This window comes from Lampetra planeri, chromosome 2 (genome assembly GCF_965212315.1).
Source record: "Lampetra planeri chromosome 2, kcLamPlan1.2.h2, whole genome shotgun sequence".
NCBI lineage: Eukaryota > Metazoa > Chordata > Hyperoartia > Petromyzontiformes > Petromyzontidae > Lampetra > Lampetra planeri.
The window spans coordinates 34650603-34674606 of NC_136108.1; the positions used below are offsets into that span (position 1 = coordinate 34650603).

Genomic DNA, 24004 nt, shown 5'->3' on the forward strand with positions numbered 1-24004 from the left:
TGCTTTATAACCGCATTTGTCACAGTGATCAGTAACAGCAGCCGGCTCTCCTGTGGTCATGTTCTCAAAGCCTCTTCTGTTTTCTTTCGTTGCATCATGGCTTCGCCAATAATCTGGATCATTATTATTATTTCGAGATTATTCGTAACGATTAATGAGGCGCCCCTGGTGGAAATAAAATGTTCCTTTCCTGGTACGCAGGGGGACGTGGGTTCGATCTCTACCCCTGCGATGTCTCTTGTAGATTCGGAGGCCGCGTGTTCTCTCTTTGTATGTTTGTGGTCGCGTGCCCTTTTCTCTGGGTCCTCCGGTTTTGCGCTCCACATTGAGATGTGTGCGTTTAGATTAGTTTTGGCTGCCACTGTAATTCCCCACTGTGATGACGATAAAAGCCACGACCGTGTGTGGCCACGTTGTCTCTAAATAAGAGCTTAGAGGTCAGGGGGCTTGGCACTGGTAAATAATAAAGTAAATAGCAACTACATTGAGCTTGGTGACAGTTCCCATGCGTACCGAAAGGTCTGTTCTTTGGGGCAGGGCGCAATGAAAATACATTTATTTGCTATCTCTGCTATCTCAAGGATCGCTTTTATCCACATTTATGATTTCGATGTTTAGTTTTTTTTTTCTCCTTACACTTTTGAAGTCCTTCCAGATGATGCAAAACATATAGCATTTCAAACCTGACATCACAGGGACACGCACCCATATCGCCCGTGCCGTCTCCACTTCCAGGCAACCATCAACAGTTTACTCTGCCGTGCCCAGATTTGCATTCAATTAACGATTCACAGCAGATGACATCAACTTCTATCTTGGTTTTCTCTTTTGTGCGGTGGGGAGTTGATCAGCAACGTTCTTAGGGGCCGTCCATAAATGACGTCACGCACCTGGGGGGGGGGGTCAGACATTTGTGACGATGTGTGACGAATGGGGGGGGGAGTGGTTTGAGAAATGTGACGTCACATCAAAATTCGCAACTTTAAATAAATGTAGACAACACGCTCTACTTAATTAAATATACTTTTTAGTAAATGTTTTCTCCTACAATATCAGAGCGCAGCGCCACATTAAATACGCACCACAATGACAATAGTTGAAAGCGATTTGAAGCATGTTTTATTTGGGGGGGGGGGGGGGCAGAGCTTTGTGACGTCATATTTTAGGGGGGGGGAATCTGACTTTTTGTGACGCCGTGTGACTAGGAGGGGGGGGGGGGGGATCAAAAATCGTCCAAAATCGCGTGACGTCATTTATGTTCACGTTGAGCATATGTGATGCTGAATGATCGAAGCGGGCATAGTGGCCGTTATGCTGTGGGTTGTCGTTTAAGATTTCGACTCGCGTGGAGGTTCATATACTTACACAGAGAGACCCATTTGTTAACTTTTTTTGCGTTGGCTACGTACGGCGCGAAAGAAGTTCAGCATACATACCGTAAAACATACACTCGCATAGACACTAGTAGCATCTGTGGAATGCGGTCAGCGAATGGTGGCAATGGACTTACTCTGCGGTTTATGCTTACGAGAATTGAGACCGCAGGTCCCACGATTGTCCGTCAGGGTCGGAGTTAGCCGCGCGATGTTCCGATGCTCCCAGTTGGTGACGCTTGCTCAGAGCCATTCGTTGGCGCTTGCGTCGCCGAGCAGATATCATTAGTGATCAGCCAGAACACTGCATGTGAAGTGTTGCCATCCTTCATCACGTCAGCTTGGCAACACAGTCATTAAGAAAACCAAATTGGTATTTGCGTGGGCTAATGGGACATTGTAAGTACCCTTTCATCGCTGTGGCAAATTAAATTCAACGTGTAGAGGGACTTCACATACTTCGCAAAGGACTAAGATCCCCCGTATAGCCGTTTATAGGCTACTGGGACAAAAGCTGTGAACGAGCACCTATTAAGGCCAGCTCAGCACGTGACCGAGGTCGTGTGGCTATAACCACTTTTGACTGCCTTTGTCTCCCAATGGGAGGCCCATGACCGATAGAGATACTCAATTATCACTCGCCAATGATCTTAGATACGGCTGGGAAAAAAATCCAGGTCGCCAGCGTCATAGGACAGTGCGCTAACCATTGTGCCAAAGCTGCCCCCATATACAAAGACCCCCATTAACAGGCTGTTGGGGTAAGCGCCGTTAGCGAGTAGCAGCACCTATGAAGGCCGGCACGGCAGAACAGAAGTCGGGTGGGCAGCACCACCTGCCTTTGTCTCCCCAGTGACGATCTTTATACACCGCGCCAGATACTCATAATCGTCACTGGTGTCGGCCGTGAGTGGGAATCGAACCTGGTTAGCCGGGGTTCGTGGCGCAGCTCGCAAACCACCGCGCTACCAAACCACACACACACAGACACGGTGTGACGTCTCACCGCTATTGTCACATGCGAGACGTCTGGCCAACGCGGTACAGCGGGACAGACGGCTGCTCTCTAGAGCGCCCTCTCCTGGAAGCCCTTCCGCGAGCAGTGGCGTGAGAAACATTTCAGCGCTGCGCCTGTACCTCTGATTTAAACACCCTTCACAAACACACCACGCATGCACAAATGTAAACCAGGATTTAGCGTACGCGTGCACATCCGATTATATGTAAATAAATGGCTGTGCAAATAAGGTGCCCTGCTATATTGCGCATTTCATGTCGCGGGAATAATGATGTGTTTCCTCTTCTTGGTTCTTTCGGTAAAGTCACGTAGAATGGAGATAATAAAATAATAAAAAATTAAACATAATAAAATAATGTATTATTTTATTATTTTTTTAAATTATTTTATAAAACATAATAAAGTAATATATTATAAAATAATGTCTTATTTTATTATGTTTTATTTTTATTATTTCATTATCTCCCTTCTACGTGACTTTACCGAAAGAACCAAGAAGATTAATCCCTGCCATCACGAAAGCTTTAAATCGAAATTGACTAACCTTGCAGGCACGTCCACATGTGCGAGAATAATTCGACCGCACGGGCAGAGCCGTGCGTGAATACGCAAGCGGCGCGTTAGCGCTGCTGACGACGACGACGACGCGGTAATGGTTGAAGCCCTCTGGCTGCCCGCATGGCCCCGTCATATCGGCGTGCGGCAGGCCACCCAGTCACCAATGGACAATTGTCTCCGCAGAATGCTCATCGTGAGCGGTTGCAGAGCAACGTCTCGGTTAGCGCTGCGCTGCCCAGTTCGAGTCCCGTCCACGGCGAACATCGGATGACGAATATATGAACCGGTCCTGGGCCATCCCCTAGGTCTACTCAGACTCAAATGAGTACCAGGCGGTCGGGCGTGGCGCTGGCTACCCAACCCGCTTCGTGTGCTGTTCTGACCTTCATAGGTGCTCGCAAACAGCACTTGCCCTAACAGTCTGTTAAGGCTATACGGGGCATCTTTGTCTTTGCTGTGTGCATTAAGCTCGGCGATTATCGCCTCATCATAATTAATGTCGCCCTTCTTGCGCGCGATTAAGACGTGGAGCGCATGGAACGGAGGCCACTCCGGCTGAAACGAACCAAACGCACACGGACACATATACACCCATCGACACCACGGACACATGCTTTGCACATAGACACCCACGGACATAGACACCCAGGGACACACGTGCAGTCCCGTGTGGTTGGTAGTTTAAGATATAAACTCACGTTGAGGTTCGTAGACTTATATTCCTATCGAGACCCATTTCTTTGAGAAATGTCTTTAGAAATGGGTCTCTAGTTGGTTGTCCTTCCCCCGCGGCTCCCTTCTCGAACCCGCTAGAAGGTTCTAGGGGCCTCCAGATGGGGTCTTCCGTGAGCCTTTCCCTAGCTCCTCCCTCCGCCTACACCCCTCGCACGCCCTCACCGGCGCTTGTATGTCCACCAGCCGGGGCTGTTACACTACACACACACATCCACACCACACAAATACAAAGACCCTCCGTATAGCCTCAAACAGACTATTGAGGCAAGAGCTGTTAGCGAGTAGAACCTATGAAGGCCGGCACGGCACACGTGGTGGTGGGGGTGACCAGAACCCCGTCCGGCCGCCTTTGTCTCCCTAAGTGGCGATGTTTACACACCGCAACAGGTACTCTTTCAAGGCTGAGTCGACCTAGAACACAGTGCAGCAGCAGCAGTAGCAGCGGCCCCGAATGCGGCTAGCACGTGGGGCGTCGTCACGCACGCGCACTCGTACACACGTTAATATGAGAAGCGAATTCGCATTAACGCTGACTGCAAGACTAATAATAATAATTAACGACGTTAATTAAAGGGCACGCTGTCGTGCAGGTGTCAATCACGTGATGGGCGAGTGGGGGAGGGTGGTGGTGGGGAGCGGTGGCGCAGTGGTGAGCGCACTCCGTTACCAACTCAGCGACTCGAGTTTTATTCCCACGTACGACCAAAATTGTAGAGAATATTTGAGCCAGTCCCAGACCTCCCGCCTCCCCTAGGTCGACTCAGCCTTATATGAGAACCTGTTATGGGAGTGTAAACATTAGCACTGGGGAGACAAAGGCGGTCGATACCGTGGTGTTGACCACCCATACCATCTCGTGCGCCGTGCCGGCCTTCATAGGTGGTGCTCGCGAACAGCACCCTTGCCCCAGGGCCACACGGGGGAACCTTTGTCTTTGGTTGTTGAGCTCTTTGCGCGGCGCGGGCGCTTCCAATGAAGAGCGATGGGGGGAGGGGGAGGGAGGAGGGGAGAGAGGGAGGGAGGGACGGAGAGGGGAGACCCGCTGCCTCCCATATAGTACCCCCAATCCCGCCATCCCTCGCCTTCTTTCTTCGTCGGGCGCGAGAAAAGGGGGGGCTATCTACACGCGAACACCGCTGCGCCGTTTAGGGACCGTGTCCTCGAGTCGAACTGTCAAAGCGAAGGATTTCTCGGTTGAAACCGCGGCACCGGGTTTCGGTGGAGTCGCCTTAATGTTGTTGTTGTTTTTGTTGTTATCGAGACGTTCGCCTCTGCTCGCTTCTCACCGAACGGCGCCACCGCCGATCTCTCCTCTCAACGACTCTCTGCTCGATCGTCGAGCAAGAGAGTAGCTGACGCCACAGCAGCATCATCATCAGCAGCTGCAGTAGTAAATAGTCAATCGTCGTACTCATGAATTGACGAGCACGGCAGACGGCACGTGCGCGCGCGCGTCGGTGCCGCTCAGGCGCGATCTGCAGGGCGAGGGGGAGGCGGGTGGTGGACGCGGAGCTGCAAGCAGCGGAGAGGACACGGCGCGAGGCGATCGAGGTGGGTGCTCCTCCCGGGGAGATGAGGAACGCTGCGTCCGTGCGTCTGCGCGTGTGTGCGCGCGCGCGTACACTCACTCGCTGTTGCTGCTGCTGCACACAGAAGTGCACGAACAGATTCACTTACCTGGGCGCCCACGAGTACACGCACCACTGCTGACTGCTGCTGCGCACAAAGACAAAGTTCCCCGGTATAGCCTTAACAAACTGTTGGGGCAAGCGCTCTTAGGGAGTAGCACCTATGAAGGCTGGCACGGCACACGAGGGAGTGGGTGGCCAACGCCGCGCTCGGCCGACTTTGTCTCCCTCGTGGCGATGTTTACACATCACACCAGGTACTCATTTGAGGCTGAGTCGCTCTAGGGGAGGCCCAGTTCAGATAATCGTCAATGGTGTTGGCCGTGAGCGGGAATGAAACCCGCGTAGCCAGGTTCGTAGCGCGGCGCGCAAACCGCTGCACTCATACACTGACACACATCCCCATGGGCACGAGAGCGCACTGCTGCTCCCACAGATACTGCTGCACCGTGTCGCATACTTAGACACAGGCACTGATGCACTCGCATACACACTCACTGCTGCAGGTAAGTTACACTCACTGTAGCGCTTACAAATACTGTCGCACACACACAGATGCACCAACTGTTGCACCCACTTGCTGCACGCCTATATGCACTCGCTGCTGCACAATCAGACACCCTGCTGTACGTCCAGATGCGCTCACTGCTGAACGTAGCTTACACTCACTGCTGCACACAAATGCACCATCTGTTGCGCACACCGCTGCACAACCCCATACACGCACTGCTGCACGTACGGCTTAGACTCGCCGTTGCACTCTGTCGCACGCGCGGATACACTCACCGCTGCACGCACACACAACTGCGATAACACGTGAACTCATTCGTGCAGGCGTCGCTGCACGTACATGTGCGCCTACGCATGCACGGACAGCAGATGCTGTGCAGCAGTCGGCGGTGCGTAGCTCGAGTCGATGACGCGGCAACAGCTTCTGGGCTCATCAAGATACTGCAACTCGAATGTGTGGCATAGTTTTCTCAGAGACCCAGAGACTAACACAGAAACCCATAGACTAACACAGAGACCCATATACTAACACAGAGACCTACAGACTAACACAGATATCCAGAGACTAACACAGATACCCATAGACTAACACAGGAACCCATAGACTAACACAGAGACGCACAGACTAACACAGAGACCCATAGATTCACAGAGACCCATAGACTAACACAGAGACCCATAGATTCACATATTACCCATAGAGTAACACAGAAACCCACAGACTAACACAGAGACCCATATATTCACAGATACCCATAGACTAACACAGAGACCCATAGACTAACACAGAGACCCATAGACTAACACAAATACCCATATACTAACACAGAGACCCACAGACTAACACAGAGACCCATAGATTCACAGAGACCCATAGACTTACACAGCTGCCCATAGACTAACACAGAGACCCACAGACTAACACAGAGACCCATAGACTAACAGGTATCCACAGATTCACAGAGACCCATAGACTGACACAGATACCCATATACTAACACAGAGACCCACAGACTAACACAGAGACCTATAGATTCACAGAGACCCATAGACTAACACAGAGACCCGTAGACTAACATAGATACCCACATATTCACAGAGACCCATATACTGTACTAACACAGATACCCATAGACTAATACAGAGACCCATAGACTAACACAGCTACTCATAGATTCACAGAGACCCATAGACTAACACAGAGACCCATAGACTAACACAGCTACTCATAGATTCACAGAGACACATCGACTAAGACAGGTACCCATAGACTAACACAGAGACCCAGATATTAACATAGAGACCCATAGATTAACATAGAGACCCATAGACTCGCATACATCCTCGTAGACCTATGTATTCATAAATAAAGACAAAGATCCCCCATAGCCAGCCCCACACCCGGCCCCTCGTGGTAATGTTTACACATCGCAGAAGGTATCCATTTGAGGCTGAGTCAACCTAGGGGAGGCCCAGGGACCGGTTCAGATAATCGTCACCGGTGTTGGCCGTGAGCAGGAATCGAACTCGGGTCGTCGGGTTCTCGGCGAAGCGCGCTAACCGCTACACTACCGCTCCCCACTCATAGGCGCAACGCAAGGAAGACCCACAGCTAAACTGGAATGCACTGGGCAAGTGGCTTCATCGTCAGCAGACAGACGCACACAGCCCCCCCCGCCCGACCCAGCACGAGGGGCATAACGACCACCACCACCACCTCCATCACACGATGCCTCTGTCTTATCAACGAGGCCTGCATCCGCACGCGTTATCACCTGAGACTGGAAATCCCGAGGGGACATAATTTGCCTGGACAAATCGGCGCCGCGAGCCGACACTGATTTAAAGGCACACCTTGCACGTAGAGATATGCCTCCAAAGACCTTCAACACGTACTAACACAGGTACACAGACAAAGATCCCGCGTATAGCCTTAACAAGCTGTTGGGGCAAGTGCTGCTAACGAGTAGCTCCGATGAAGACCGGCACGGAACACGAGGGGGTGGGTGGCCAGCACCACGCTCGGCCGCCGTTGTCTCACCAGTGGCGATGTTTACGCACCGCACCAGGTACTCAATTAAGGCTGAGTCGACCTAGGGGAGGCCCAGGACCGGTTCAGATCGGCGTCGCTGGTGTTGGCCGTGAGTGGGAATGGAACACGCACGTAGTCGCACCTGCACGCACATAGCCACACCTATAAAGATGCCCCCCGTTTCGCCTTAGCAGACTGTAGGAGCAAGTGCTGTTCGCGAGCACCTCCGACGGCCAAGCCACACCTACGCTCGCACTACGACAACAACAACCTCCATTCGCCACGAAGCGGCGGTGACGTCGCCAAGGCGCTCGTGCCAGGCTACGTGCACTTTCAGCCACCCCTATAAAATGACAAAGCCACGCCCGCACACGTTCACGTGGTGGTGGTGAGGAGGAGGAGGCGGGGGAACGACCTCGCGTTTGGCTCCACGTCGTGAGTGCGAATTTGATGGCATCTTCCGTGCGCACGTTTTGTCAAAGTAAGAGGCGACTTCAAGAACGCATCGCATGTTCAGCGTGCCTAGGAAGTTTGCATTTGTGAGCGAGCCAAACGAGCAGTTGGCAGATTGACGAATGAAAACGTCTCCTTGAAGGACTCGTGCTTTGTCATTTATGACCCAGGGCGCTTAATTTCAGCCGGGGTCTGTCCGGGTCAGAGACCCCCCCCCCACCCCCAAAAAAGAAGACTTGCAATTGCAAACGTCGCCGGTTGGATTCTATCTCCCGGTGCGGCATTTTACACAATGGGCACATTTCTTATAGCCCTCCCCACCCCGCCCACACCCACCCCATCCGTCCTCGCAGCAGCATATATAAATATAAACCGCGACTCGATCGGCAGCTCACGCGTACGGTGGGGCAAAGTGTGGGCCCTCCCAAGATGTGTGGCCAGCAGAGTTAGTCAAAATACGCCCCCCCCGCCCAGAGGGGATTTCCCCTCCTCGAACTCTCTCGAGCTGGGGACCACGCCGCCAGCAGTGGTGTGAGCGAGCGATTGCAGGGGCTGTACCTTTACCTTACCCCGACGTGTTCTAGGACGCGTGTTAGGGCGAGACCATGGAGGTGTTCAAGGTTCAGCCCATGGACGATGACTCCCCGGTCCACCTCGGCGGCAACAACAACAACAACAACGCCAGCCAGGGCTGCGTGGACGCCGCGGTGTGGCTGGCCGAGAGGATCGGCCTCAACCTCTCCGTGACCAACGCGAGCTCCATCCAGCAACCGCTCTCCGCCATGCCCATCATCATCACGACCGTCTACTCGATCGTGTGCGTGCTCGGCGTGTCGGGTAACCTGCTCGTGATGTTCGTCATCCTGCGGTAAGGAGCGCCGCCCGCAGTCCCGACCTCTCTGCACCTACCGAACTCCTACTGCCTTGTTTGCTTACCTGCTAAATTTCGATTTAAAGCTTTCGTGACTGCAGGGATTCATCTTCTTGGTTCTTTCGGTAAAGTCGCGTAGAAGGGAAATAATAAACTAATAAAAATAAAACATAATAAAATACAATTCTCACGACGTTTCGGCCACAATGCAAGCAGCCGTCCTCAGGTGAAGAACAGGTCTGTCGGAAAGACAGTGTCCATTCAAACACGCGTTGTGCCCGAAACGTCGTGAGAAATGTATTTTATTATGTTTTATTTGTATTATTTTATTATTTCCTTTCTACGTGACTTTACCGAAAGAACCAAAAAGATACTTACCTGCTGTTGTGGAGTGACTCATGCAGCCAGCTATGGCTGCAGGGTTTGGTGGTACATGTTATTTATGTAGTTTATTGTGAAAATTCGGTCACAGTTCCTATGATCACTGTTACATTGCTTATGGCTTTATCTTTGTGATTTCGCAAACTTTTTTTGGTTTGGCCATGTTTGTTTGTTGTAGTATGGAGTTAGACTGACGGCCTTAATCTAAGTTGTCTTGTGGTTGTTGTTGTTGTTTGACTTGAATCCCACTGGGATTTTTGCACGCAGCGATGGTGTACGGTGCTTTTTCTGCAATATTTTGCTGTCTTTTCTTGGATTTTTCTGTTGTCACATATTCACTTTAAGATGTTTTCTTGTTCATGTTTTTGTTTTGTGTTTGTTGCCGTTGCACCCGATTCAAGAGCCGAATGGCTCACAGGGCTATACCAAATAAATGAAACTGAAACTGAAAACCTACCTACTTGCTACCTAGTGGGTGTGATGGGTGTCCGACAACCAGCCGGAGCTGTCTGGGGCTCAGCTCTATATTGAGAAAACAACATGAATCCCCGGGCGCTGGATGTTGGTACGGAGACACCCCACGACATTTTGGACATATGTCCTACAATTTATACAGTCCACGTTTTTGTCCCATCAACATGGTGACAGAGGCACGTGTGCTTGTGGACTGTGCTGCTCCCAGGTTAATCGTAGGCTCAGAACCGAGTCAAGTGGCCAGTCGTTGTGGCGAGACTCAGGCCGCAATTTCTCGGAGAAAATATTTCCCCAGAACTCAGCATCGGACAGCTCCAGCTGAAGTTTAAGGCCTGCGTAGATTCAATATAATTCGAGTGCAGCAGGACTCCCTCTGAGCAATCCGTGGCGACGTGGATATGACAAACTGATCAGAATGTTTGTAATCAACTCCGTAGCCACTTAGCTGCGCCCCTGCCTACTACCTGGCGTGGTCCCTATGTCCGTCCTTTGGGTCGACTCGGCCTAAACACATCTGCCAATATTTTTGGTTCTTTCGGTAAAGTCACGTAGAAGGGAAACAATAAAATAATAAAAATATAAATCAATAAAATTATCACGACGTTTCGACTGCAACACAAGCAATCATCATCAGGTGTGAAATCCACAGCTAGAAAATTTGAAAAAAGTGGCGGTTTTTATTCTTTTATTGTTTCCCTTCTACGTGACTTTACCGAAAGAACCAAGAATATGAATCCCTGCAGTCACGAAAGCTTTACATCAAAATATCTGCCAATGTTGAGTGATCCCCGGAAATTGTGGGCACACGAAGGTTGGTGCTGTGTGGTCACGGGCATGCCCCACAATTGCTCCGTAACCTCCTTAAAGATGCGCTCGGTTACTATTGTTATTGCAATAACAACAATGATCTACATCAGCAATGATCAATCCACTGCTTTAAGAAGCCCTCCCCAAGCCGTGTCCATCCCTCACAGTCTTCCAATGCTACATTTCACCGAGCACCACCTGCCCACGAGCTCATTCCATCGCTCCATCTCCTCTCGGCTCTCTGCCTTGGCTGCTACTCCACCACTAGTCTCGACCACCGCCCATTATGGCTCTCAGCGGCTTTGCCTGCCCAATCCACGTTTGTGTCTCTGACTCCCTAATGCTGGTGAATCCATCCGGTAATTTTTTTCCGTTTGTTTTTGTGCCGACACACCTCCCCATGAGTCTTTGCACAATTTTCAGAATTTTTTTTATTCAAATTACATTTGTGTCAATGCCCACGTTTCTAGGCATCGTGTAACCTAGCAGCCCACGTTATCTAGCCCACGTTTTCCTCACGCGCCAATAATTACATACGCAGCAAGAGCTTGCACTTATTACAGATTCATTTGGCCGCTTAAATGCATGGATTTGTTTTCATAGACCAATTTCTAAGCAGAGCAATGTCTGCAGCATATGCAATTTATTCGCCTCCTGTAAAAACCGTCACTTCAATTACCTTTGCGGAGATTTTAAATGCATCTTAGAGCAGCTGTTTAAACAACGGAGCCGCATTTAAACGTGTAACAGTGGTGGAGCGCACTGCGGCTTCACAGGCGTCGTGTAACAACAGTTAGCAGCACACTAAAGTTGCAATCCAGCGGTCACCGGCTCGAGCTGATCTCTTGGCGTGAACAGCGTGGAGATGTAGGCCAAATACTCTCTGGGTGGGGCTCTCGAGAGCTCAAACTGGTAGAGGACCCTCTTGACAGCAGTGGCGTGAGCAGGACATTAGTGAGCCGCGCCGTTCATTTGTTTTACGTTTGGTGAAGACAGAACACTGCGTGTGTAATGAAGTGCATTTAACAGCATGCCATCGCGTCGAATGCTTCTGCTGCAGTTAGATTGATTTAGAAACCGGATTACCGCCTCGCCATACAGAGGAGTGCGTGGATTCGAGGAAATAGGCAGGTTATAGACGTGACTCAAAGTGCTGAGAAGAGAGATAGTGAGTGAGTGGGCAGCACACTTCACAACCAGAAGGGTCCGTGGCGGACGGTCGAGACTGAGAGCGGAGCTGCAGGGGTGGGACCCCGTGCAGATGGAGCAACGCGTCAGCTCGTGTGCAGCGGAGTTGCTTCATCGCAAGATCTTGAGAGATGGCGGCGGTTTGGGGAAGGCTTTAATCCAGCAGTGGAGTGATCATGGCTGCTGACGATGAGCTCACTGTTCATGAGCTTTTAAAAAAAAATTAAATTATTTCTCTCGGATTTGGGTTTTTAGGTCACTGTAACTTAGTTATTTTTTTACTGGTACATTTTAATTTTAAATGTGGAAATGTGTGCCACCAGCACGAATTGAAATACCATTTGCAGATTCATGAATTGGATTCACGGGACTTTTCACTGCCATCGCTGGGTCACCGGCGACTAGAACACAACGCTCCATCATCCCCTACAAAACAATAATAATCTACGGCCCTTTGTCAATCCATGGGGCTTGTTGCAAAGGAGCACCAGTGTAGAACAATGGTGGATTACATTTTTGTAATCCACGATGGGCTTGCAAAATGTGCATGCATAATGTACATTGATTGCCAAATAAATAACTCAACAGGTAATGGATACCCATCATCATTCATGTGCATTCATGAATACCCCCCCCCCACGTCTCTCAAGAAGTGCTCACAAGTGTCGTCATCACATCTACACCTCTATTTAAGGAACGAAACAGGAGGATTTCTCCACTAATCTGGCTGTCGCCTGATGAAGCTGGTTGTAATTACTGGCAGTACTCAGATTGTAAATGTTGTGGCTTTGCTCTCCAACACACCGGTGTGCTGTACTAGTGACGAATTGGCAGGTTCTGTTTACGTGACAAACCTTACTAATTGGCTGTGCCGGGTGGTGGTAGTGGTGGGTTTAACGACACATTTTTAGATTTACGCGACCTAAACCAAAAAACCTCGAATGGATGATATTGGTCGCGAGAGCATACGTGTTAAACTAATCATGGATGTTTCTGTATAAGCCCTGTACTGCTCACCATGTCTCTACCACACCCACGCTGGTCACCCGTGCAATCACTCGTTGTTCTTCTGTTTGTAAGTCTCGGTCCACCACTTCATTGTGTGAAGAATGGACCCAAATACACAAAATGGAAGAAGAAGAAAAACGTGATCAGTTGATGGATACTTTTTGTCACTCCGAATCGGAATCTTTATTTATGCTCCAGTCGGAATCCGATGAGCTAAGAAGCTCTGTTCGCAGATGTCCAGTATCGGCAGCACAGCAATTTACAACATCAAACCGTACAAAAAACGATAGGAGTGCAATATCGAGAAAATGGCAAAGCAAGTCAGTAAATATGAGTAAATGATATTTATTATATAACTCCACTGCTGGATGAAGGTCTCCCTACACTGGGGTTGGGCAGTGTGGGTCGATGTAGATGTAGGGGTGTCAGGGGAAGGATTCCCACCAATAGGAGAGTTAGTGGGAGGGGTAATCGAGGAGATAGAGTATAAGGGGAGAACGGGCGGAAAGAAGGGGCCTTTGGCAGGAACGAGATTGGGACGGCTGGGGACAGGTGTGGATGGGAGAAAATGATTAAAAGACGAACCCCCTGCAACCTTGTGTCGGCTCTCCTTTACATAGGGTTACAGGAGAACCCAGAACCAGTTCAGATATCGCTCACCGCTGATGTTATCCAGGGCCATGGAATTGAACTCGGGTCACCAGGTTCACAGTGGAGCTCGAGGTCCACTTACCCGCACTGCCACCACTAAAAGTGAAGCGATTAACGCTTCATAAATATCTTGGACCACAAATCACCACCGTTTAGAATGAAATCCTGCACAACTCATTTAGTTATACTGCATTGGCAACGGACCACCGCTAATGTAGCCTTCTCTGCCAATACGTTTATGGCGTCTGATGTAATTTATGGTGTGCTCATTAAGGGCTGGTGGCCTTTTCAAGCTAACACAGGGTGAGTTTAAATTGGAGTAAATTGCCACCATTGTCCCCGCGACCATTAGCAACCTCCAGTTGGGAAATGTCAGGCTCATTGGCAGCTGACACCAGCATGTGAGGATGAATGTTCTTTCATTTTACCTCCTGGGTTTTGGAAATTGCTTAATGTGATTTTGTGCATCCGTTACTGCACTCGTTCAGAACGTGTAAAGTCATCCTCTTAGCTAAGAGGAGCTCGCCAGCTGATGGTGCTGAGTTCTGCTATCCTTCTCAATCGACAGAAATTTTAATCTTGCAACATATTAGTTGGCAATCAAAAGGTTTACATCCTAGATTGTGGGAGGTGGGTTGACTGAGCTCATCATGCACCTGGGACCATTGTAAATGAGTAGTTCCACTTTGCGGTGAAGTCAACAGTGGCTGTCGGATGGATAGACTCACCCCCGCCAGAGGAATGGCGAATTCAAGGCTGTGATCAGGTTATCACCGCCTCAATGGCAAATGAAGGTAACAACGTATGTTATGAAATTGTGTGTTGAAAAAGGTCAACTTTAAATTGCACACTTAAGACAGATTCCAACATCCGAGGTCACAATGACAATTTACGGGACTTTGTCCATCCAACTCCTGGAAAAAGGCCACTCCCGCGCTGTGCCAAGTCATGCAGGTTGTTTGGCTGTACTTGATCTCGCTGGTCAGAGTGGGTCGGTGAAGGAGAGGCCCAGGGCCCGCTTAGATATCACGTGCCACTGATGTAACTCTGACCCATAACTGGGGGACTCGGGTCACCCGGGTTCATGGTGCAGTGTGCTACTTTGCTGCACCGCTGCTCCCATCAACATTTAATCCCAGTTCAAAATCGTAAAATCCATAGCTGTCTGCATTTTTTACTGAATGTATTTATTTAGACTTGCTTATCCAGGAAAACAATCCACGCCTGATTCTCAGCACTCTTTTTCAGGATGATCGAGCCAAGGTTCTGCAGTGTTGCTCCTGTGTGAAATACCAATTGAGTAATTTGCAGGATTTATTTCAGCATTTTGATGTTTTGAGCACTAACCGGTTACTATGTTTTTTTGCTTTAGCCATGGGAGGAAATTAGATAACCTAGAAGAACCCAAAGCAGAACTGGGGGAAAAATACATACTCTTCACAGACAGGCTCCCAAGTCAGGAATCGAACTCGGGAACTTCGATGCCATGTGGCACGAGCATTAGCACTGTGCCACCCTGCCGCCCTTCCCACTGCAATGCTGCCTTTAGCGTAATATCAATGAAACTTGGCTGTTTTTTGGTGAGCCTTGAAGGAAATGTATTGATTGAATAAGTATATACAGTAATTTCAAATGAGAATTGTATTCATCCATGACCTAGGTCACAAGTATAAAAAAAACTAAAATTAAACAATATATCCGTCAACAAATGATAATTGGAGACATGATCTTGACAATAAAGAGTAAGTTGGCTTTGAGCAGGACTCGTCGCTGGAAGGGACGAAGAAAAATGGACGCAATCGGTGATGGAATGGCAGCCAAAGTAGGGGAAGACGACCAAGGGCACTACAAACACGGAGATGGAGCGATTGGATCAGAACGCAGAAGCCAGACGGATTGTGGCCATTTCAGGACCGTGACGGGATGGCCACAACGCGGGGGGAGTTCTTCATCCAGCAGTGGATAGAACATGACTGAAGTTGATAATCCAACCAAATCTTACCGATATCATCACGCATTTCCTAACCATGCAAAGGTATCCATATTATTATTATATATTTTTTCACAGGATTACATTTATTTCATCGTTGGTGTGTGGTTGTTTCTGGCTGTGTCGGCCTTCCTCACTCTGAGATCTTCTTGGTTCTTTCGGTAAAGTCACGTAGAAGGGAAGTAATAAAATAATAAAAGAAAACATAATAAAATAATATAATAATATAATAATATTTTATTATGTTTTATTTTTATTATTTTATTACTTAATAATATAATATAATAATATAATCATATTTTATTATGTTTCATTTTTATTATTTTATTACTTCCCTTCTACGTGACTTTACCGAAAGAACCAAGAAGATTAATCCCTGCAGTCACGAAAGCTTGAAATCACTCTGAGATCATTTGCATTGCCCACCAGCTCCCCTGCCTCCTCCTTGCTCGACTTTACAAAGTCACAGTGATTGTGCGCTCGGATAAACATGGTACCTTGAGAAATAGTTTCCTGTTGGGTAATTTTATGAGAAAATGCTAAAACTCGGCTCTAAAAATGCACAGTTAAATGTCTGAAATGCACTCCGTGAAATGCATCACGTTTTCCTTTTCGTTTTTGTTGATATATTCTGAAGTGTGTACAGTAGAACCCCTCCTACCGACCACCCCTATTAACGACTCATCGCTTAAAGACGGGCCTCCATAGAGCCCAATGTGTAGTCTATAGTGTAGTGTATCGTGTAGTGTATAGTGTAGTGTATAGTGTAGTGTATAGTGTAGTGTATAGTGTGTAGTGTAGTGTATAGTGTAGTGTATAGTGTAGTGTGTAGTGTAGTGTATAGTGTAGTGTATAGTGTGTAGTGTAGTGTATAGTGTAGTGTGTAGTGTATAGTGTAGTAGTGTATAGTGTATAGTGTAGTAGTGTATAGTGTAGTGTATAGTGTAGTGTATAGTGTAGTGTATAGTGTAGTGTATAGTGTAGTGTATAGTGTAGTGTATAGTGTAGTGTATAGTGTAGTGTATAGTGTATAGTGTAGTAGTGTATAGTGTAGTGTATAGTGTAGTGTATAGTGTAGTGTATAGTGTAGTGTATAGTGTAGTGTATAGTGTAGTGTATAGTGTAGTGTATAGTGTAGTGTATAGTGTAGTGTATAGTGTAGTGTATAGTGTAGTGTATAGTGTATAGTATAGTAGTGTATAGTGTAGTGTATAGTGTAGTGTATAGTGTAGTGTATAGTGTAGTGTATAGTGTAGTGTATAGTGTAGTGTATAGTGTAGTGTATAGTGTAGTGTATAGTGTAGTGTATAGTGTAGTGTATAGTGTAGTGTATAGTGTATAGTATAGTAGTGTATAGTGTAGTGTATAGTGTAGTGTATAGTGTAGTGTATAGTGTAGTGCCTCCATAGAGCCCAATGTGTTCGTTTACCGACATTCCCCTGTTAACGATGGGCTGTTGTAGCTACAGTAAACATGAATTAATGCATGGAATAACCATGTTTATTTTAATATTATGCGTTTATAATGTTGTTAGTATGTTTATGTATTAATATCCATTCTAGATTTGAAAAAAAATTGCTGTGGTTTTCTCACCTGATGATGATTGCTTGTGTTGCAATCGAAACGTCGTGATTTAATTTAGTTTATTTTATACCTACGTGACTTTACCGAAAGAACCAAAGAGTATGTATTAATGTCCATTGTTTTAAATATCATGAAGTACGCTTTTCCGGTGGAACAAGGTAACTCCCGATGCTATCGGAACTAATTAAGCCTTTAACGTGTATTTCCTATACTCGCTTAATGACCAAATCACTTAACGACCGGTTTTGTGAAACCAATAACTGTGGTTCAGAGGGGTTCTACCGCACCTGCAAATGTATGTGCCATTGCTCCAGCGGTGGCATAATAAGCATTGACGTTCTCCATCAAACGCAACGTTCCACTGAGGATTCAAAAGCAGCAGATGTACGTACGCACGGTGAACTTCTTTCGCACCGCACGTGTCCAACCGTGCCAATCGAAGGACAACAAACTAAACACACAAAGCAGTCCTAAACAAATGCGTTTTCAATTTAGATTTAAAAGCACGTAGCTCCAGTAGCTTCCCCTAATATCGGAAGAAAGAGCGTTCCAGACGGCCGCAGAAATACATCTGAAAGCGAGCAATGCAGTAAACGCCTTTGTTCAAAGGTTCGCCAAAATCCGCTGCTGCGAGGACGAGCGGAGTTCGCGTGATGGTGGTTTATGCTCATAGACGAGATCAGCGAGGTATTGTGGTTCATTAGTGGAAAGCACTCTGTGTGCAATGAGCGCGACCTTGTAATGTATTCGTTCAGCAGATGACCTCGAGAGAGGAAGGAACAGGCTGCCCAGCCTGCACACAATGGCCGATCTTCATTTATTTTGCCACGTGACAGTGTGTCGCACATTCATTGCCTCCCAACGTTTTCATATCGCGTTGTATTCTGGCTTGTGGGGGCGAAGCGTTGTCATCGCGCCACGCTTTTAAACCCGCTTGCCCGAGTGATGTATGTGAACCGGTCCCGGGTTGTCCCGCACATTCGCCAACCCCCACACTGTCCAGCGTGGTGAAGTACGGTCCATCAGGGTCCGTGGAATATCAGCCGTTCGTGATTTTTTTCCATTCATCGAACGCATTCGGGGTTCATTCTTCACTCGCAGAAGCTTTTGAAAACGTCATCGTTCCATAAAGACTGGCACACGCTACGAACAGAAAGAAAAATAATGACAGGATCATGCTCTGGTGTGGTCCGTGAGGAGACAATTTATGCAAAATGGTCTTTGCACACTGCCCAGCGTTGTACAAATAGCGGAAAATTACATTCAAGACCAAGGGATTCTGCCGTCATGCACTGGTTTAGCACACTGCACTTGCAATCCAGAGCAGCCTTATGTCCCATAGGGGATGAAGAGGATTAACGAACGAACTTGCCACCCAGAGGTCGGGAGGTTCAATTACATCTCCGGGCGCGGCGGCTAAAACGACGATGTAACGTCTCTTAAACGCCTCCTTCTCCCCTCCCCTCTCCGTCGCCTCTGAACGCCGGGCGGCATCGACGGGCACGCCACGGTTAGAGGATCGGCAGGTCGCGAGCGGTGGGGTAAAGTGCGGGGTGCTTCCATCCCTTCCACGGCGTCTAGGCCAGCATGGAAGAGTAGGCCAAAAATGGCGTCTGGAGGGGGTGGGGGGGGTGTCTATAGAACTCTCTCTTATTGGAGGCCCTTTGGCGAGGCAGTAGCATTAGCTGGCAATTGCAGGGCTGCACATTTACCTCTTCACCTTATTTGATTGCAAAAAACACTCAAACAACAACAACAACACTGCTCGCGTCTTCACGACTTAGAAAAATCACTCTCGCCCCCCCACCCCCTCCACGTGACCGTCTTCGCAGGTACACCAAGATGAAGACCGCTACCAACATCTACATCTTCAACCTGGCGCTGGCAGACGCCCTCGCCACCAGCACCATGCCCTTCCAGAGCACCAACTACATGCTGGACACGTGGCCCTTCGGCCAGATCCTGTGCAAGCTCGTCATCTCCATCGACTACTACAACATGTTCACCAGCATCCTGACGCTCACCATGATGAGCGTGGACCGCTACATCGCCGTGTGCCACCCGGTCAGGGCCCTGGACTTCCGCACGCCGCGCAACGCCAAGCTCATCAACGTGTGCATCTGGCTACTCTCCTCCACCGTGGGGCTGCCGGTCATCATCATGGCGGGCACGCAGTACAACAAGAAAGGTGAGAAAACTGTGGATTTTTTTGTTTTTTTTTATTTCTTTTTTTTGTTTTATCTTCTTGGTTCTTTCGGTAAAGTCACGTAGAATGGAAATAATAAAATAATAAAAATAAAACACAATAAAATAATTCTCACGACGTTTCGGCCACAACGCAATCAGCCGTCCTCAGGTGAAGAACAGGTCTGTTGAGAAGACAGAGTCTGAAGGAGACAGAGTCTGAATGAGACTCTGTCTTCTCGACAGACCTGGTCTTCACCTGAGGACGGCTGCTTGCGTTGTGGCCGAAACGTCGTGAGAATTATTTTATTATGTTTCATTTTTATTATTTTATTATTTCCATTCTACGTGACTTTACCGAAAGAACCAAGAAAGCTTTAAATCGACATTTTTTTGTTTTAATTTACTTATCAGGTAAGGCCCAGCCGAGCTATGTATAGCTCTTTGTCAGAGGCGACGTGGTTGTCACAAATGATAGCTCAACCAAGTGGCTTATCGTGTGGACATTTATAGCAGCCAAACACTCTAAACGTGTGTTGATTCTAAATTGTGGAGGGGAAAAACCGGAGGACCCGGAGACAAAATCCACACAACCACGAGGGGAAACACGCAAACTCCAAATATACAGCAGGCGTCAGGGTCGGGATCGAACCCACGCGCTACTGCATACCAGGCGGTGTATCTAACATCTCACGACCGTGGCAACCTTCATAGCAGACTTCACGTGGCAGACTTGACTTGCTGGCTAAGAAGCGCTTACTCCTGAAGTCATTGAGACTCGAGGGAGGGTCTTTGTCTTTGTGCTTTCCACACACACACACACACAAGTTTTGGGGAATCAGTGATGTATCTGTGCTTCCACACCCCCACTATTTACTGACAAATTCCCATCTCGCACTAAGACCCGAGGTAGGTAACGGATGCTTTGCTATTCCGCGATCGTGAGTAATCTCCCAGTAGATGACTGGTGACCCGTGCGGTTTTTCTGTAATCTTATCTTCAATCAAGTGCACGGAGCGATGTACTTTCGGAACTGCATTGAGAGACAGAGAGAGGGAAGATGATGGATTGTGAGATATTGTGCAGGTTAAATGACGTCCCTTAAACGACGAAGAAAAGTAAGTGGCCTTGGACAGGAGGCATCATGACTACAGAGGACAGATGGCCCACGGTCCAGATTAACACGTGGTGTGGCAGCCAAGGAACGGAGCACGTCATAGAGGAAGTAGTCTGCATGTTGAACTTCTTTTGCACCGTTCGTAGCCAACCGTGTTAATCGGAGGAGCTTCATCCGTGGAGATAGCAGATGACATATATTCACGTGAATGTTCTAGGTGGATTAATTCTAGATTTGTAGTTTTCGTGACTGCAAGGATCCATGCTCTTTGTTTTTTTCGGTAAAGTCACGTAGGTAAAAAGAAAACAAATAAATAAAATCACGACGTTTCGGAGGCAACACAAGCTTCCGTCTTCAGGTGGAACAGTCACAGCAAAATGACTGTATCAAGCGATGAGAACTCTAAGAGACGCGACCTTAAATACAACCTTGTATTTAGATTCGACCTTGTATCTAAGGTTGTGTCTCATGCAGAAGCTTGCGTCTCTGGGCACACACAATGTGAACATCTCTTGGTAACTGCCTGGCCTCAATTGTAATGCTCCAGTGGAAGTGAAAAATATTAAATAATTCCTGCATGAAACTTACGCTGAAAGTCCTATAGTGTGCAATAAATTCATGACTGATGGAAAAGAAATGTAAAAAAAAATAGTTGTGAAATGTAAGGATACGTAAATTAGAGATCACTATTCTACAGTTTATTTTATCTCCACTGTTGAACATATTTCAAGGGAGTGGTTAAAATATGATCCTGTTACAGGAATAATTTACATCGTCTTGACAGATGCGATATATCAGTGAAATAAAATACTGCCCAAGGAATTAAATATATTACAAAGTGAAGCGTGGCTCTTCAACTGCTGTCTGGCCTGTGCGACGGTGCTTTACATGAGTCAAAGCCAACATATTTGTCTTCTTTAAGGAATATATATCTTTCGCCCAATTTTCCAATTGTGCTATCAACGTCACATCATGAGACAAAGCATCCAACTGAATTTCTTGCAGAGCAGAGCAACCCTTCATGTTAGACCGCAGCCCACAGAAGTGAATATATCACAACTAATTCTGACATCCAATCGTAGGGGGTGGAATGTTCCCACCCACGCTGCCACTGATGCTAAATTTCATTGCATGACAATCAGAGGCGATATTTAATATCCTCAGAGCTGGAATTTAGCCAAAGTAAGTGCAGAACCAATTTGAATGGGATGGATTTTTTTTATTTTGAAAGTCATTGCTGATCGGGCTGTGACACAATCAACTCACTGGACTCGAGAACTCGATTATAACAACCGGACGGGTGCCCGAATAGGAATCCAGGATCTCAGCGGTTGGCAACTCGAACCTCGAACTCCTACCGAGCCAGCCGCCCTCATCCCGTGTTTTATTCTCAAACCCCTGTGACCCCTGTCTAAGAATGGGATTGGGTTGGAGGCGCTGGCCGCATCCCGCCTTGCAAATCCTTTTGTTTGATTCTACTCAGTCTGCCGCCACATGTTTCATTTCTCGCCGCAAATTTACGCAGCCGGTGGCTTTTCACGCGGTCAACAACAGGCGCTTTGATATACGACGCAGAACCATTTCATCGCCAATCAGCCTCCTTGTCACACACACATGCACACGCACGCGTTTAATCATCTCAGATTCCCAAGGCAAGAAGTCCATTACGAACATCATCGGTTACAATTCCGTGAGATTTTTTTTGTCCCTCCCTCTCTTCCTTCCTCCCTCCCTCCCGTCGTCGCAGGCGACCTCGACTGCGTCGTCCAGTTCCCGCGCCCGCACTGGTACTGGGACAACCTGCTGAAGATCTGCGTGTTCGTCTTCGCCTACATCGTGCCCGTGTGCATCATCACCGTGTGCTACGGCCTCATGATCCTGCGGCTGCGCAGCGTGCGGATGCTGTCGGGCTCCAAGGAGAAGGACCGCAACCTGCGCCGCATCACGCGCATGGTGCTCATCGTCGTGGCCGTCTTCATCGTGTGCTGGACGCCCATCCACATCTACGTGATCCTGCGTGCGCTCGTGTCCATCGCGGACTCGCCGACGGTGCGCGCCAGCTGGCACTTCTGCATCGCGCTCGGCTACGCCAACAGCTGCCTCAACCCCGTGCTCTACGCCTTCCTCGACGAGAACTTCAAGCGCTGCTTCCGCGAGTTCTGCTCCGTGCCGCCGCTGTGCAAGCTCAAGATCGGCACCACGACGCGCGTCATGAGCCTGGCGCGCCGCCAGCCGCCGTCCCCGCAAGAGGAGCAGAGCACGGCGCAGACCTGACTAGTCGTGGAGCTGTCCCCCCTGCCGGCAGGGCCGGCGCGGCCTGGGCCCGGCGTTCCCGGCCTCGGGGCGGTGCCCTCGAGTGCCAGCGGTGGTGGTGGTGATGGTGGCGGGGCTGCCCGGAGCGCGCAGGGGCAGCGTCACTCCGCTTGCGTGCTCTAATGTGGCGTGCTTTCATTGCTTTCAGTTGTGCTGTGGCCGTCAGAACGTGAGATCAAGAAACCGTTTAGATCTCTCGCGGAGCGGCGAGACCCTCCGTGTTGGGAAATGGCCCCGCGGAAGCAGATATCATGGAAATTTCTCTGAGATCCGTTCGAGCTGACCTCTGGTTCACGTGTTAGAGGGTCGGCACTTTCGCGCCCATGCTGCAAATGACTGTAACGATTATCGCGTGACAAGAAGATGTCTTTCTTTCTTTCTGTGGTATCAAAATTTTACGAGCGAGTTGTCAGTGACCCGGCTGAGACCATCAACTCACTAGAACCTTGAGAACCCGGTCTAATGACGGGCGTCCGCAAACCTGGATTTAAATCTAGAATCTAATTGGATACCAGCTCAGTGGCTCTCACCTAAGAACCATCCCAGCACCTCCCTTCCTCTCCTCTCTTTTTAGATCTTTCACCACTTGTCTCCCTCGGATTTGCCCTCCCCCCCCCCTCCACAATTCATCAGCCGCGTATGGATTTTTTTTTTTACAAACAGCACATGGGGCTGTGCTGAAGGGTCGCGGTCGCGCTATTTACAAAATTACGAGGGACAAAGGTGGAGATCGCGGCGATTGATTTGAAATCAGAGGCGGCTAGCGGGGTCGTGTGATTGGGAATTGCGAAGAGGTTAAAGGCCGGGGGGGGGGGGGGGGTCGCAAGGGAGCCTGGAGGAGGAGGAGGAGGAAGAGGAAGAGAAGGACACGAAGCAGAACTGCACAATGTATTCCTCCTTTTCCCATCAGGCGAACAACGTAATTAATCAAAGTCTCAAGCGCGGCTCCATGACTGACGATGCACTTCAAGAATGGAAACATCCCTTCGCATATTAACCGCCAATTACTTCCCCACACCCTCCTTTCAAACGACAGTCGCGAGCTCTTCGAAATCTCCCGCGATCGATAACGGTGACGCTTCTCTCAAAGACAAATGCCGCTTCAGTTCAACGTCGAATCCGTCACGAA

At 48.6% G+C, this 24004-nt stretch overlaps 1 protein-coding gene across 1 annotated transcript; it reads left to right on the top strand.

Annotated features, from left to right (window-relative positions):
• Window positions 1-8901: 8901 nt before the first annotated feature.
• On the top strand, window positions 8902-22836 carry LOC144724137 (delta-type opioid receptor-like). The gene is made up of 3 exons (XM_078603043.1): window positions 8902-9175; window positions 19094-19449; window positions 22310-22836. The coding sequence occupies exons 1-3, from the start codon at window positions 8913-8915 to the stop codon at window positions 22834-22836; spliced, it is 1146 nt and encodes a 381-aa protein (XP_078459169.1). The 5' UTR covers window positions 8902-8912.
• The last annotated feature ends 1168 nt before the right edge of the window (window positions 22837-24004 follow it).